This window comes from Epinephelus lanceolatus, chromosome 20, assembly GCF_041903045.1.
Source record: "Epinephelus lanceolatus isolate andai-2023 chromosome 20, ASM4190304v1, whole genome shotgun sequence".
NCBI lineage: Eukaryota > Metazoa > Chordata > Actinopteri > Perciformes > Serranidae > Epinephelus > Epinephelus lanceolatus.
Genome location: NC_135753.1, coordinates 20,954,714 through 20,969,596, shown reverse-complemented (window position 1 = coordinate 20,969,596; position 14,883 = coordinate 20,954,714). Strand labels below are relative to the sequence as shown.

Genomic DNA, 14,883 nt, shown 5'->3' with positions numbered 1-14,883 from the left:
AGCTGTTTTGCATTTCTGTGTAGTCGTTTTGCATCTCTTTGTAGTAATGTTGAGTATTTTGTAGTTGTTTTGCCCCTTTTTAATAGCCATGAGTCCTTTTGTGTCTGCATTTCTTTTTAGTGGTTTAGAAACAATTTGCAGTTTTACTTTATCTGTTTGTAGTTATTTTGAACTTCCTTGTAACACGTTTGTGAAGATTTTCAGTCATCCAGGTCATGGTAATCATAAGTGCTATATCATAGGCAATTGGAATTGCTTGCGTTCACCTCTCATCCAAGAAGCGTCTTCAGTTCTGAACTGAAGATGCCTCTTGGATGAGAGGCTAAACATCTTCAAGAAACTCAAGCAAGTCCAGATGCCTCTGATATAGCACCTATAATCTTCTTTGTAGAAATTTTGTGTGTCTCTGTAGTTGTTTTCCCCCTTTCCATAGCCATTGTGAGTCTGTTTGCAGTCATTTCCTGATCTCTTTTTGGTCTTTTTGAGTGTCTTTGTAGTTGTTTTGTGTTTATTTGTGGTCATTCTGAGGCTCTTCCTGGTTGGTATGTGTCAATTTGTGTGCCATTTTGCAGGTGAAGTCCAGGGGGGCCCTGACAGTTTTGGCCCCTGGACCTGTGCCCAGTAGGCTCATTCATAAATCCATTTATGGACAAAAGGATGGAGGTTGAGGAAATTAACTATGAGCAGAAAAACTATGAGAAACTAGTGAGTAATTTGTGAGAAACACATGTAGAACAAACTAACAGCAAATACAGAGATTCTGATAAAAATGAAATTCACCATTTTGCAGTTGCCCCGATGTCATCTGAGGCTTGGCCAATTATCCAAAGTAGATGAAGTCATTATTTGTTAATATTCAATACATACTTCAGCAATTATGTATAATCTACATGAACAGTGAAGCACTATCTAAACCAGCTTTTTATCATCATTAGTGTCTTCCTATCACCCACACAGCTGTCACTGCGTAATAAGCTCCAAATGACCCTCATCCTTTTTCTATCTGACTGTAGCTCCTTTTTCTTGTTTCAAAAGTCCACTTTGTCTGCCACGTAACTTTCTGCCCTTTCTCCTCTTTCCTCCTCTCCAGCGTCCGCTCCTCACTCACTGCCAAGCATCTGTATTTCAATCTCTTCCACTTCCTCTCCACTGTCTCACCCTTGTTTCCCTTCAGAGCTCCACATCAGTGATTCCCAACAGGGGTGCATGTAGCATAATTGGGAGCAGGATGGGTGAAAAGATTGTGGGGTAGCTCAAGTAATTAAAAATAACAATAATTCATGATTTGATTAAAAAAACACATCCAATAATTGTTTTAGGGAAGAAAATAAACCTCCAATTAGAATGGTAAATTGGTAATTTAGTGAATTTACTGTCACAGTGACAATCTCTTATTAATGTGAAATAATTGACCCTTCGCTAAGTCCCGCCCCCAGGCGCAGACTGGCCAATCATAACCAGGGTCCAACAACAACACAGCTGTGCTCCATTGATTCTAATGCTATTGTTTCAAATTTCCTTCATTTTCAGGCTGGTTTTGTGAATTTGGAGCTAAATGTTATCAAAGAAGTCAAAGTAATTTGTTGAAAGTAACTAATGGATAAATCTTTTTTTCTTTGAAGTCATCCAAAATGAATCGTTAAATGGTTAACATTTTTGGCAGAAATGAAGGGATAAACAGGATAAATGGACATAATCAGTTAAAAGTTACTTCCAGCTGCCTATTGCAACTGTTTATCCATACTTTTAGCCAGCATAAGCCTTTTTATGTATTTGTTATTATAGTCATTTCTTTTAGCTAACATGAGTCATTGTAACCGTTTATCCACCATTTTAGCTGTCAGTTTTCATTGAATAAATTGTGGTTTTTGCTCCTCCAAAGGTTAGTAACTGCAAACATTGACAAACTAATTTTAAGGGAAAAAAAAAAAAAGTCGTTCTCGGACTGGAGGAACTTTTTCATAGTTATAGAAACCTGCCTTTTTGTTGTGTTTGCACTGCAAGAACTAGGAACGATTATAGTTCTTAGAACGCCGTTTGAGAAGGGACTTTTTAGCTCCTATTTCAGAGAAGGTCCTCTCTGCACAAGAGGAACCATGAGTGACATAAGTGTATGGTGATTGGTCTCACACAGCCAATGCAGCACTGCTAACCACCATTTCCAACAACTTGTCAGCCGTGAAAACAACAGATAACACACACACAGCAGCTTGTAATGAAAAAATGAAAGATAACACGGACAAATGGACTGACAGTAAAGTTCAGGCTTTACTGAGCATATGTGAAGGCACAATTTTGACTCGTCAAAGTTCAAGAGATATTGCTATCCCAACCACCAGATGGCTTACAATATGTCACTTCAATTTCTTGGTGGTGCGAATGCAAACAGAAAAAAAGGCTCTGAAGGCATGTAGTTCTCTGGGGACCTCCCTGTGAGCACTTCCTCTCAGGGAGTCCACAGATGTGCTGGTCCAAATATGCCTAATATCCACTGTTAGGTATTGGGTTTGTATGTGTTAGTTGACATCCACTTTGAAATGTATTGAAATGAACTTTAAAGAACTTAGCAGTATGAGGTAAATGTATGTTAAAGTAATCCCTGTGTGCAATAACCTCAGGCTTCTGTTTCAAACCTTTTTTCTACTTTGGTTGCAAGCTGACGTCAGATCGTGACAGATTTCTTTATAAAGTCATGCTCCAGGCACACTACTGCAAGTGTTTACATTATGCAGCCTACACTGCTACATGTAGCTTCATGCTAACGTCAGGAAAACGCGTAACTTGGTTGACAATGTTGTTAAATTCTCCCAAATTTTGGATCATATTCCTGCTGGAACATGTCCAGTTGTGAAGATTTTGGTTTAGAAGCTTTTATTGGTGATTTCCACAGTAAAAACTGAGCTACACTTCGATACAGTCTTTCCCATAGATGTATAAATAATAACTAGAAACCGGATCCCCAATTCATTCAAATAGAGTTGCTTCCGAGTTTATTTCCACGGTATGCAGCTCACTAAAGATACACAGCAGTGTGTCTCCTGCTGGCCCCACCTGCGAGTTCCCACTTGGCTCATAGACTTTACATTTTGATAACATCACAGATTTTTTAATCGGTTTTCTTAGCTCCAGGATAGTTTTATAGTTATAAAACCTCCATGGATCAGAAATTCACAATAAGTCCTGCTTGTTTGTTTGCAGTTTGAGGTGTCCTGTCAACAGATTTACAGACGTCTCTTGTATAATATTGACTTACAGGGAAAACACTTTTTAAGTCACAGGGTTTTTTTTCCGTTGCAATGCCGTGAGTGGCCACTGTGAAAATTGCGTGCAAGGCTCAGTCGCATTCCTGGGGGGCCTGGTTGTTCCCCCGGCTGCAATAATGGTGCAGATACGGGGTCATCCCTATGTTTCCAGGGTTCTACGTTCCCCACTTAACCCTGCAAAAAAGCTTCTATGTTCCCCACTTACACAAAAACAGTTCTATGTTTCCCGCATGGTTGAGCAGGCAACATAGAACCCGGGAAACATAGAACCTTTTTTGTGTAAGCAGGGAACATAGAACCTTTTTTGCAGGGTTAAGTGGGTAACATAGAACCCGGGAAACATAGATACGCTCCCGCAGATACGCTGAGATGCAGTGGGCCGAGAAACATGGATCAATCGGAGCACACTGGGCTTTTTCAGGGAGCACAGTTTCACTCCGAAGTCATCGAAATCCAGTGCTTGGGCAATGCCTTGCGGCATCAGAGACCAATGAAAAAAGGCGTCCTTAACGTCGGCATGATAAGCTACGGGTTGCCGTTATAGTATAATTGCACCCGGCGACATCAGGGGGAAAGGCGGCAGGACAAAGACGGAAGCTGAGTTGGCGAAAGTCTGACTGGGTCAGGTGGGAGGGTTGGTAGTTGGGTCCAACAAACAACGACTTTCACCCGAGAGCGCAGCGTTCACGTCCTGTAAGATTCTAAAGCCAAACCCTGATCTTTTTTTTCCTAAACCTAACCACTTCCGTTTGTTGTTGGGTTAGCATTTATGCATTTATTTTTAAAGAGACTGTATGTAAATGTTACATTTCCTGTGAAAACGGAAGTGTATTTTGAGAGAAAACAATGTATGTAACAGGCAGAACTTGACACGGTGTTCTAGAACATCAACAACCAACACATCCAAGGTATCTTGCACGTCGTATGTGGACGTGGAAAGTCAATGACCAAAATGTCAGGTCGGAGTGAGAATGTGTTGTTTCAGGAGGAGGGCTCAAAGGGACAGGTGCACAAACAGTGTTTGAGACTGAGGGGGAATACAAGTGTTCCAGCACAAACAGTATGAGAACTTACTTGAGTAAAGGCTCGAGAACCACTGCTCTAATCAATGCTTCTTTCATACACTGATATTTTGTTAACAAAGACACCCTCCTTCCTCACCTCCAGGTAAACAGCCCAGGGCATGACCAGCGAGGCCACCAGCAGGTCCGCCACAGCCAGGCTGACCACCAGGTAGTTGGTGGTCGTCTGGAGTGAACGCTCCCTCAGCACAGCCAGACACACCAGCACGTTTCCAAACACGATGGCAAGAATGAGCAGGGAGTACAGCATGGCATAGTAGTTACGCTCATCCTGCCCTGATGCCTCTGAGCTCTCATTCCTCTCTGAGTCCCATCCAAGACGGTCTGATTCGTTCCAGAGCCGCTCTGCGCTGCTAAACATCGCCATGGAGACGTCCCGGTGACATGGGAGGTGAGGTGTTTGGCAGACCTAACAAAGGAAAAGAGCAGTTTGTTGTTTTAACCATTCATCACATAGCTCCCTCCTCCTCAAAGACAGACTTAACATTTCTCACAACTCATTAGTCAGATGAAAGTGCAGCTTATTAGCCATCAGATGATGACGGCAGCATCATTTCATGACTCCTAGTGACAGTAGTCAGATGAACTGATAAATAAAACAACTGAAAAGCATCCCTGCAGTTGTGTTCTTTGCTGTTTACACTGGGTTATTTTTCCTGCTGAATGAAAGGTGGAGGCACATATTGATGCCGCCTCAAGCTCCATTGCTCCTGTGCAGACAATCAGCTCCATGAAGACTCAGCAGAAATTCATTCTCTCAACATCAAACTTGATCGACAGTGCATTTATGGTTGTTCCAATCAGCCTCTCAAATGTATCCCCTTCCTTCCTTCCTGCAAATGGCTTGTAATACAGCAAAGTCCAAAGCAGAGATGGTAACTTTAATGAGGGGCTGGCAGTGTGCCTTTGAGCAGTGTCAGTGAGGTTAGCTCATCAGGGAGGGGTAATAAGTCTGTGCTGCCACCCTGAGAGGTCCGGTTGGCTCTGGTCCCGGGCTCGGCTCCTCGCGCTCCATCCTTCCTCTCATTTATTCCCAATTCTCCCTATCTGGCCTGAATCCAGATAACAACACTGTGGTAGTGCTCACACCTGTGTCTACATGTTAAACAAACTGATCCATCTTACTCAGCCCCCCCCACCCCCCCAACACCCCTCCTCCCCAACTCTCTTCACCTGTGACAGAAATAGGGAGAAAGACACTGAGAAACTAGGATCATTTTTAGATCTGGCTCAAACCCAGGAGGCTTTTAAAGATTTCCCAGTCTATAATTCCACTCAGTGCCTCAGTGGCTCCAGTATCATATGATTCTCCACTAGAAGAAGCAAAGAAAAAAAAAAAAACACCGATACCAATCACCTTGAAGTCTCCTAATGGGAGTTTATCAAAATAAAACACACAAAATCAGTTCTGACAGCTCACAAGGAATGCAAATCATAAAACCACATCCACACACATATGAATCTTTAATCTGAGGGCATTTATTATGTGATACAAGGCTGCTCCAGTGAATGGTCTGTTTGTATGTTGTAAATTAAGTGCTAATTGAGACAGATTTCCCTCTCCACTCTTTTGTTCCCTCATGCCAACGTGCAGGACTCTGACCTACAAGTGTGTGATATGCATCCTCAACTGCACACACATGCACATGCCCACATACATATACAGTGTTGTTGCATGCTGTGAAGCCATTAGGCAGGATGTTATGGGAGGAGAAGGGGGGTTACTGTATTTAACCTCATGTACAAGAAGACCTAAAGGCAATGTAGTTATAACAACATTAATAATGCATCAGCCAAAGAAAATCTATTGTTTTCCTTTTCTTCCAAATGTATTATAGCTGCCAGGGAAGCTTCATTTACGCAGGTCAAACCTTAATCGCGAATTCAATTAAATCCACTGATAGAGCTTCCTTATCAGTCTCCACAATCCCGCTTCCACTGACTGGGGTCAAATATAGTCCAGTAACAGAGGAATAGAAGCGCCAAACAATTTCCCTAAATGATGAGCCATCAGAGCGCACTCGCAGTGAGACAATTAGCAAAGAAAAACAGCAGATAAGAATTTAAGGTGCACACACTGGAGCAGAAACATAAAAACTTAATGACACCTCAGTGTTTTTTCTTTCTTTCCTTAACAACCAGTGCAGAATAAAGTAACCAGACTTGCATACCTGTTACTGTTTCCCAGTGAAGGATTCATCAGATGCCATCGAGGGAAAGCATCATCCGTGCAGAGGTAAAAGTTATCCGGTCATCGCGTCCAGCACTGCGAGGCGAGCGGGGTGGGGGAGCAGCAGGAGGAGCGCGCGGTGCCATTGCGCGCAGGCGAATGTGAATAAGGGAAGCTCACAGATGAAGCGCTCACTTACTACATGTCCACCGACGCTGCGTGGCTGTGTGACTGTTGCTAACACGCGCTGAGCTGCTTCTTTTTTTTTCTTACACTCTAATTTGGCAGCCACAGGGGAGGCGCGCGTAGTGGTGGAGACGTCAGGTGTCTCCTTTTGCGCGTGACATATGAAGGTGACTGATTATTACAACAAAAACGCTTTTATTCTCCTCATATTCAGTTGAAATTAAATTTTCTATGATGCAAATAATCACATATGCTTAAATTGTGCCACAGTCCTGTCCCCTGGCTGTAGTCCTCCGCGTGACCCTGAACCAGTCTGGGTCGTGCTTTGCTGGAAGTGACATTCGCACAAAAATAGCGTAATGTTGGCCTCATAAAACAGGACCAGTAAAACCCACAGAGCGAAATGAGGTCAAGCTGGGTCTATGCATGAAACAAAAATGTATAGACGGCACACAACTGTGGCTCTGGGTCCCTTTCTAGTCCCCTTTCACACAACAAGAACAAAAAACTGTGTCCATTCAGTAAAAAGTACCAACAGGTTGTGTCTTATACCTCACAAAGTCAGCCAATGTGTTTTGTTTTGCTACCTTCTACATGGCATTTTAAAGATAAGTGTAATAAGCCCTGCAGGGGCAGCACACACCAGACAAATGAGATCTGGACCAAACCGATCAATGTGAAGTGCACCATGGGAAGGTGCTGTTTTAACTTATTCCAACATGCAAGGAGTCCAGTTTCAGTGGAGAAAATCCAATAGACCTTTGTGTGGCACTTGGTTGTATTTTAATACTTGGGTTCTTTAATCATTAATCTGTCAATTGGGAGGCAAATGGAAGATTACATGGCTCTTGTTTCCAGATATTTCTATATGTAACACATCACAGCACCTACACTCACTGTGGATTTTGTTACAAAGCCTCCTGTAAAGACCAGTTTCAAAATGCAGTGAGCAGCAGGAGGTTGATGATCTGCTCCATGTAGGCATGAATCCATACATCTGAGACTTGACAAACTTGATGGTGTGTGACATCCATAACACGTGCTAAATTTTGACTCTGGATGAGTGCACAGTGGTTTCTCCAGTTACTCAAAATGATGTCTGATAAATCCAGATGTCCCTTGCATTTCATTTATGCACATAATGCAACATTCAGGAAATCAATCTCAGTCTCTCCCAGATGAATGGCAGCGACTGGAAGTGTGTAATTGTTTTCCGGAAAGGCTATTGCCTCTTTGACGTGCTGATTTATGTCTTAAATGTGCACAAAATAGAGGTTTTTAAATAGAGGCACATCTAAACTCATTTTTTATAGGTTACTGAGTGGATCACAGAGCACCATCACAATCATTTCTCTTCATGCAGAGATAATAAACACAGCACTGGCTCCTACACACACACACACACACACACATGCTGCACTGTTGATGTTTGCAAATGACCTGGTTGAGAGAGAATGGGATGGAGGTTGAAGGCGAAGTGGGATCTGCTTTCCCTCTGAATGAGGCATCTCCAGACCTTGTGCTGACTGGGCTCCTGACAGCTCCTCATAGAGCTGTTACTCACAGGATCCATACCTGTCTAGACCAATAGTGGTGTGAAGGCCAGGCCTGAGAGGGCATCGCTACAATCATGATAAAGGACAGTGGTAGAGTAACAGATACAAACATTTTCAGAGTTGGTTGAAATTCTGCTGCCATCTACTGGTTGAAAGATTGAACTGCATTTATCTGACAGAAACTCACAAGCTTGGTTTGTAATACTGTACGCATGTTCACACTGTAAAAGAGAAGTAAAAATAAGTGTGGAGTTGATGGGCAAAAAAACAACAACACAAGGCACAAAGGACAGGGAGGAACTGATAAAGAATAAGTTTTCACCCCCCAAATGATCATTTGTGATCAAAACTCACTTGTGTTACTTTGAATTTGTGAATAAAACTTTGCTTTTCCCACATGCCTCTATGGTGAACGAAGAATTCAAAAAGCAAAGGAAGTTTTTGATGAATTGAAGTCATAGGTAACTACGTTAAACAACAGCAAAACTAAATCAAGACATTTGTTTACAAACTCTCACACAGCTTGTGCAGTGTAATCCAAGTCTGATATATACAGTTGTGTAAAGTGTCTTTGTGCAACCTGAAAAGCAAGATATAAATAAAATGTATTAAGCTGATATTTATCTTTATTATTAGTACTTCCCAAACAGACAGTCCTGTCTGACTGCGAAGTGAAATAAAAACGCGTCCATGCCCTCTTCAAAGCCAGACTCCACTGACAAAAACAGTAATTGTACCTTTCTGAACATGGGTGCTGCTGGTCTGGCACTGCTGCAACCAGTAAGTTTGAGATATTGTGTGACTTTGGTGAATCTGAGCCAACTTTTTAACTCTTTACCCCATAAAACGCCTAAGAGAAGCACCCTTATAGACCATTCTGAGGCTACCCATGGATTTCAGTGGGTTTTCATACATTTTCCAGTCAGTCATCACCATTTGAAAACTTGAATTTCTTTAAAGTGGAGTTTCATTTTTTAAAATAAATTATACTTTGTATCAAATATATACATGTTATGAACTTTAGATACACAACAAATGTTCAAATATATTTGCCAAATTATTGAAATAAGTAACACCAGATTCACCAGATTTGGCATAGAACAGTTTAAAACCAATTTTACTTTCGACTGTATTTGAATATATAATTTTTCTATTGTTCAAAAAAAAACAACAAACTCATCAGGTGGTACAAAAAAAAAAAAAAAAATTCCACGAGTTCAACAAACTTTGGGAAACCCAGCGAAATTGTATCCCTTAATCCTATTAATTGCTCAAGTATTACTGGGTTTCGTGTCTACCAATAAGAGTGTCTGTTACAAAGCCAAACAAGGAACCTGTTCAAATGGGCGTCAAATGTTGTCTTTATGGATATGCCAGGGGCATCAAAACTCGTTATTAAGGATTTAAGTGGGGGGTGTCATATGTCGTCATTACCAAAGTCACACAATAACACTAACTAACTGATCGAGGCAGCGGTTAACCAGACACCTGTACATGTACTATGAAGCAGGATGAAGAGTTAGCAAGGTAACTTCAGGGTTACAGTACTACAGAGATGGTTCAGTTTTTACCAGGATAAATCACCGGGGTAACTTATGCCAGAGTTAACCTCCTCCTCCTCCTCCTTCTCCGCAGGTTAACTTCAAAGTGTCTGATCACATCCTGTCAGCATTCTGACCTCTGACCGATCAGATCACTGGGAAGAAAAGTATTCTGACATGGTCTAAAGTCTGGAGTGAGGGGTAAAAAACATGCATAGAATTTTATAGGTCAGTAGCTCAGTCCACACTTGGCTTGGGAACCACAGGGTCTTGTGTTCAAGTACAGAGTGTGGACTGGTAGCTGAAGAGGTGCCTTTTAGGTGCCCTTGAGCACGGCACTAAACCCCCAACTGCTTGGGGTGCCTGTCCAAGAAAGCCCCCTCACTCTGACATCTCTTCATTTAATGGCTTTGAGAAGATTATAGATTAACTTTCGCTTTCTGCTCAGTTCCCTGTTTCAGTGTCTGACGGGATAAATGAGACTTGGATTATACTGCACGAGCTGTGTGAGAGTTTATAAGCAGATGTTTTGATATAGTTTTGCTGCTGTTAAACACAAGACTCTATGACTTCAGCTCATGAAGAATTTTCTCTGACCTCAGTTCACAGTTTTCTTCATAAATTCAATGTAGCACAGGGTGAGTAATTGATATATAAACGTTCATTTTGGGGTGGAGTATTCCTTCAAAATTTATGGCTGAAAATCCATAAAAAAAAATGTGTAGTGCTGAATTGGGACAAATTGCAGGTTTACAAAGACGTACAATAACATGTTGAAATTTGTATATAATTTAATCAACATTAAGCACTTCTACATTAACCAGTTTGTCATGAATCACAGAATAAAAAGGATGCACAGCATATTACAAAATCAGTCAAATCAGTAGCTAAAAAAATGTAACACAGCGAAGAAGGTTGATCTTTAAAGTGTTTTTTTTAATCTATAAAGTAACGGTTAATGTGATTGAAATATGTAACTTATAAAGAAACAGTCAATGTGAATGTAATTTGTAATTTATAAGCAGTCAACTGAATGTTGCTCAAGAGTAACAAACACCTCTGATTTATGTTTTGTAGTTTGTTTTTTTTTTGCACTACCTGTATTCTTAATAAAAATCTGGAACTTAAGCACCACGGTTCAGTCCGGGTTCATTTTCCTTCTTGCTCTTCCCAGTCAATGTACCCTCCTTTATAATGTCTCGCCCTGAGAAGAAGAAGGAGCATAAGAAGAAGAGCTCAGTCTCTTATCATGGCTGTTTGTTTTTCTACTAAAAGGTCATGCAGCATTCAACAAACCAAAGCAGCGTCCGAGGACATTGTACTCTAGTGTCAGTACCATCCAGGACTGATTAATAATTAAATAACAACACACAAAATGTGCCATTTATCGTGATACAAGCTCCACTACAGCACATCAAGAGGTTTAGCAGGGTCCACGCTGAGTTTATCAGTGGAATCATTGGCTCATTAACTGGTTATGTAACAACTGGACTGCTGGATGTTTCACGTGCATCTGCATCTGCTGCAATTTACCTGCTAAACCCCAGCCGATGGGCAATGTCCAGCGCTGTGAGGCTCCTTTTCCCACTCCTGCAGTGAAACACGATGTTGTCGTCATCCTTCCCAGGAGCCTTCACTTCAAACATCCGCTGAAAGCGCTCTGGGGACAGCTTCAGAGACTCCTCCAGGTTGTCCACTGACATTCAAACCCAGAAATAAGAGTAAAAACACACGTGAAACCACTCTTCTTCCCATGTTATGCATGTGTTAACACTCACATGGGATGTTGACAGCATCTGGAATGCGTCCAGCTTGGAATTCATCCGGGTTTCTCACATCAAAGAGCTGAATGTCTCTGTTGGACAGCATGCTCTTCAGCTGTGAGTAGGTCACCACTAAACCTGAGAGCGAAACATAAAAGATTAGATTACACTTAAGTATAAAGATAAAATCAAGCCTTTGCCACTTTTACAGTTGCCTTAAAAGTCTGTAAACTCACCATCCATTGATTTAACAGTAACCTGAGTTAACTTAGCATGCAGTGCTGGGCAATACTGTGAGGACAAACTACACCTTTTCCCCACTGACACACCATTGTTATCCCTTTGAAACAAAAATGCCATAGTCAACCAAACTCTCTGTTTGAAACAATAACATGAAAAACTCTAGGTACACGCGCGCGCGCGCGCGCGCGCACACACACACACACACACACACACACTGCAGGCCATTCAGTCTGACAGCCTCTGATAATGCCATAGAGGAGCACTTAACATTTTTAACAGCACTCAAACAGCACTTTGATTGACATTACACCACCAGCATACAGTAGGACTTTTATAATAGCAGACTAAATAGGCCAATAGGAGTTTTACAAGGACATAAAAAGGTGATCCCTCTTGGACGCAGTCACAGTATACAACCAGGAAATGTTTTTACCATTGTCGGGCGCCTCTCCGCATTTGGGACCTGAGGTTGTAAAAGCCCGTAAAGCAGAGCTAAAGGTCGGGCAAGACCTGCGGTTCACTTCCGCCGCAAGCTGGCAGAAGCCTCGGGAAAGCACAAAGGACAGCAGCATTGTGAAGACAAGTGCGCTGTGGAGACTGACAAACATGTCGTCTGACTACTGAGACTCTCACAGGCAGTCTGTCCTCTTCTTCTCCTGCCTGAAATTAAATGCACCACAATAAATGTTGCATTTGACGCCATCCTCAGGTTGGAAATGTTATGGTCATTAAACATCAGACTCAGGACAGGTGCTCACTAAAAAGAAAACAAGAAACAAGCATGTAACTTTATGTTATTTGGGGGGAAACCTGTCAAATGTTCACAAGATTTTTTCCCCCATTAAATCAAATTATTCACACTAGAAATAACTATGTTGGAAGCCACACATAGAACACATTAAACGTTTCACTTGTAATGCCATATGTGTCCTACTGTGCTGAAATTTGGGGAAATGCTTACAGCCCTTATGATAACACATAAAGCTGGTTATAGGGAATCAACTAATCAACAGTTTATAGCATCGTACACCATCAAATTTCCAGACATTGTGTATTTAAAAACATTAGAATTAATTTTTCAAGTTGTCATCAGAAACCTTCCTATCTGTATTCATTTCTTATTTTTTTTTAGATTAAGAGAACCAATGTAAAACACAAATGTGTTTCAGTTTTGGGAGTCAAACTATGGAATGAACTCAGTGATGATTTCAAATTGTGTTGCTCTCTTTTGAGTGTCTAAAAAAGCCTTAAAATGTAAAATGATTATGGATTACAATGTAAAATGATCAGAATGGAAAAGAACTGAGTTTATTTCCTTTCTTTGGTATTGTTGATATTCTGGGCATAAATCAGCCTGAGGTTTCAGCCTATTCGTTTTTCGGTTACTGACTGTGAGCAAATTTGTGTGAAATAATTTTTGTTTTTCCAGATGTATGTAACCAAATAAAAAAATATTCATTCATTCATAGAAATTAGAATAATATATATACTTTTAATTTTATTATCATGTTGATGTTTTGCAGCAGTAGAGGCCATATTTCCCTTGGTTTGCCTAAAATGTACCCATAATGCTGATTTTAGCATCAAAATAATCATATTCTCTGCATGTTTTCAAAACGTACATTAAAATTTAAAGGTCCCATATTGCAAAAAGTCAGATTTCCATGTCTTTTTCTTTTATCAACAGGTATAGGTGCTATATAAATATTGTGAACGTATCAAAATGCTCAATCCACAGACAAATGCACACAGTCCATGTCCGTGTTCTGACAATATGTGACCATTGCCTTTAAACAAGCCATCAGGACCGCTCTGAAGTTGTGATGTCACAACTATACTATATAAGAGGCCATACACATGATGTGTTTTATGCACTTTCAAATTCATTGTGTTCAATGCAGATGCAAGGCAGATGCGACACCATCACGGGGCTCACCTTTTCCCAAGCACCTTGTTTTTCAGGGCGTGATGGCTGCACCCTGAGATAAACAAGTTCAACTTTTGGTCCACACCGCATGTCACATGATGAGGAACAACCAATCGCCTCATCTTCTGTTAATATCAGTCTGGTGTAAATATGAAGAAGAAGTTGATCCTTTTAGTGCAGTTCTACCCAGACTGTTACATCTGTCCCACTGACAATATTTTTGGCTTACAACACACTTACAGAACACCTGGAGGAAGATCAGCTCTGCACTCAGGATTCCTGGTAAGTTGGCTACAAATCCGTGCTGGTTATGGTTGCTTAGCAACCTCAGATGCAACCTGCCTCCACACCCTTGAAAGCTGGCACAAATTAGGCACAAGAGTAGCACCAAGCGTCCAACCTTGCATTTTCCAGGCCATTAAAGACGCAGCATGTGTACAGCTCCTAATGGTAAAAATGACAGCTACAGTGCCGTTACAGTCATTCCCCAGCTGACTCTGCAAAGATGCAAAGAGCGCAATAAAGAGTGCAGTAGGGATGACGTTTATTGGAGGCCAACACAGAAGTTGACGCCATGGAGCCAACAGGACTTTGTCCATTAGATTTCACCAAACAAAGTTGATAACACTTCTGTGGGTCTGCCAACAATGCTTTGTTTTACAGCCCAGGAGCTGTTACAGTAGCAAGATGTGAATGTTAATACTAAACTGTGTTTGTGTGTGGTTACACTGAGACTAACATGCTGCGTTAAATTCTCAGGCAAAGTGTTAGTTGCCATTTACTTTACATTGTTCATTTTAAAGTGTTTCTCTGTCCTTATAGATTGAACATAATCATTTATTTTATTGTTTTATCTTTTTTAGTGCTGCAGCTGGTGTTATCCTCTGGTCATGGGAGCAGCTGGTGCAGTAGGAGTTCACCTGTTGAGGTGTGGTGGTATAATTTTAGGTTTGCTGTGGCACTGGTAGTAGTTTAAGTGTTTTTCTGTTGGGGGAAAAAGTGTTTGTCCACTGATTGTATACTTCTGGTGCATAGGCCAGCCGACTGGTGCGCCACACCCCTGCACCAAGATGCTTTAACTTGTAACTGCTTTTATAAAATTGCTGTTAGTGACCCTGAGTGTAATAAAAGCCACATTGACTGTGAGCTTCA

General features: G+C 41.3%; 2 protein-coding genes across 3 annotated transcripts in view; both read right to left on the bottom strand.

Moving 5' to 3' along the window:
* Positions 1-10,441, bottom strand: part of drd3 (dopamine receptor D3) — a 42,696-nt gene extending 32,255 nt beyond the window's left edge. Inside the window, exons 1-3 of one of the 2 annotated variants that reach the window (XM_033638418.2) lie at positions 8,445-10,441; positions 8,142-8,323; positions 4,425-4,754 (exon numbers count right to left, since the gene is read on the bottom strand). In XM_033638418.2, coding sequence (XP_033494309.1) covers positions 4,425-4,712 — 288 coding nt within the window. In that variant the 5' untranslated portion in view covers positions 4,713-4,754; positions 8,142-8,323; positions 8,445-10,441. Of the gene's footprint in view, positions 1-4,424; positions 4,755-6,516; positions 6,893-8,141; positions 8,324-8,444 lie in introns of those variants that run through there. The other variant, XM_033638417.2, reaches the window with a different exon arrangement.
* Positions 10,442-10,571: 130 nt separating this feature from the next.
* LOC117264354 (thiosulfate:glutathione sulfurtransferase) lies at positions 10,572-12,552 on the bottom strand. Its single transcript, XM_033638247.2, has 4 exons — positions 12,238-12,552; positions 11,577-11,699; positions 11,332-11,494; positions 10,572-11,002 (listed from the first exon to the last, which is right to left on the bottom strand). The coding sequence occupies exons 1-4, from the start codon at positions 12,410-12,412 to the stop codon at positions 10,948-10,950; spliced, it is 516 nt and encodes a 171-aa protein (XP_033494138.2). The 5' UTR covers positions 12,413-12,552; the 3' UTR covers positions 10,572-10,947.
* Positions 12,553-14,883: the final 2,331 nt, after the last annotated feature.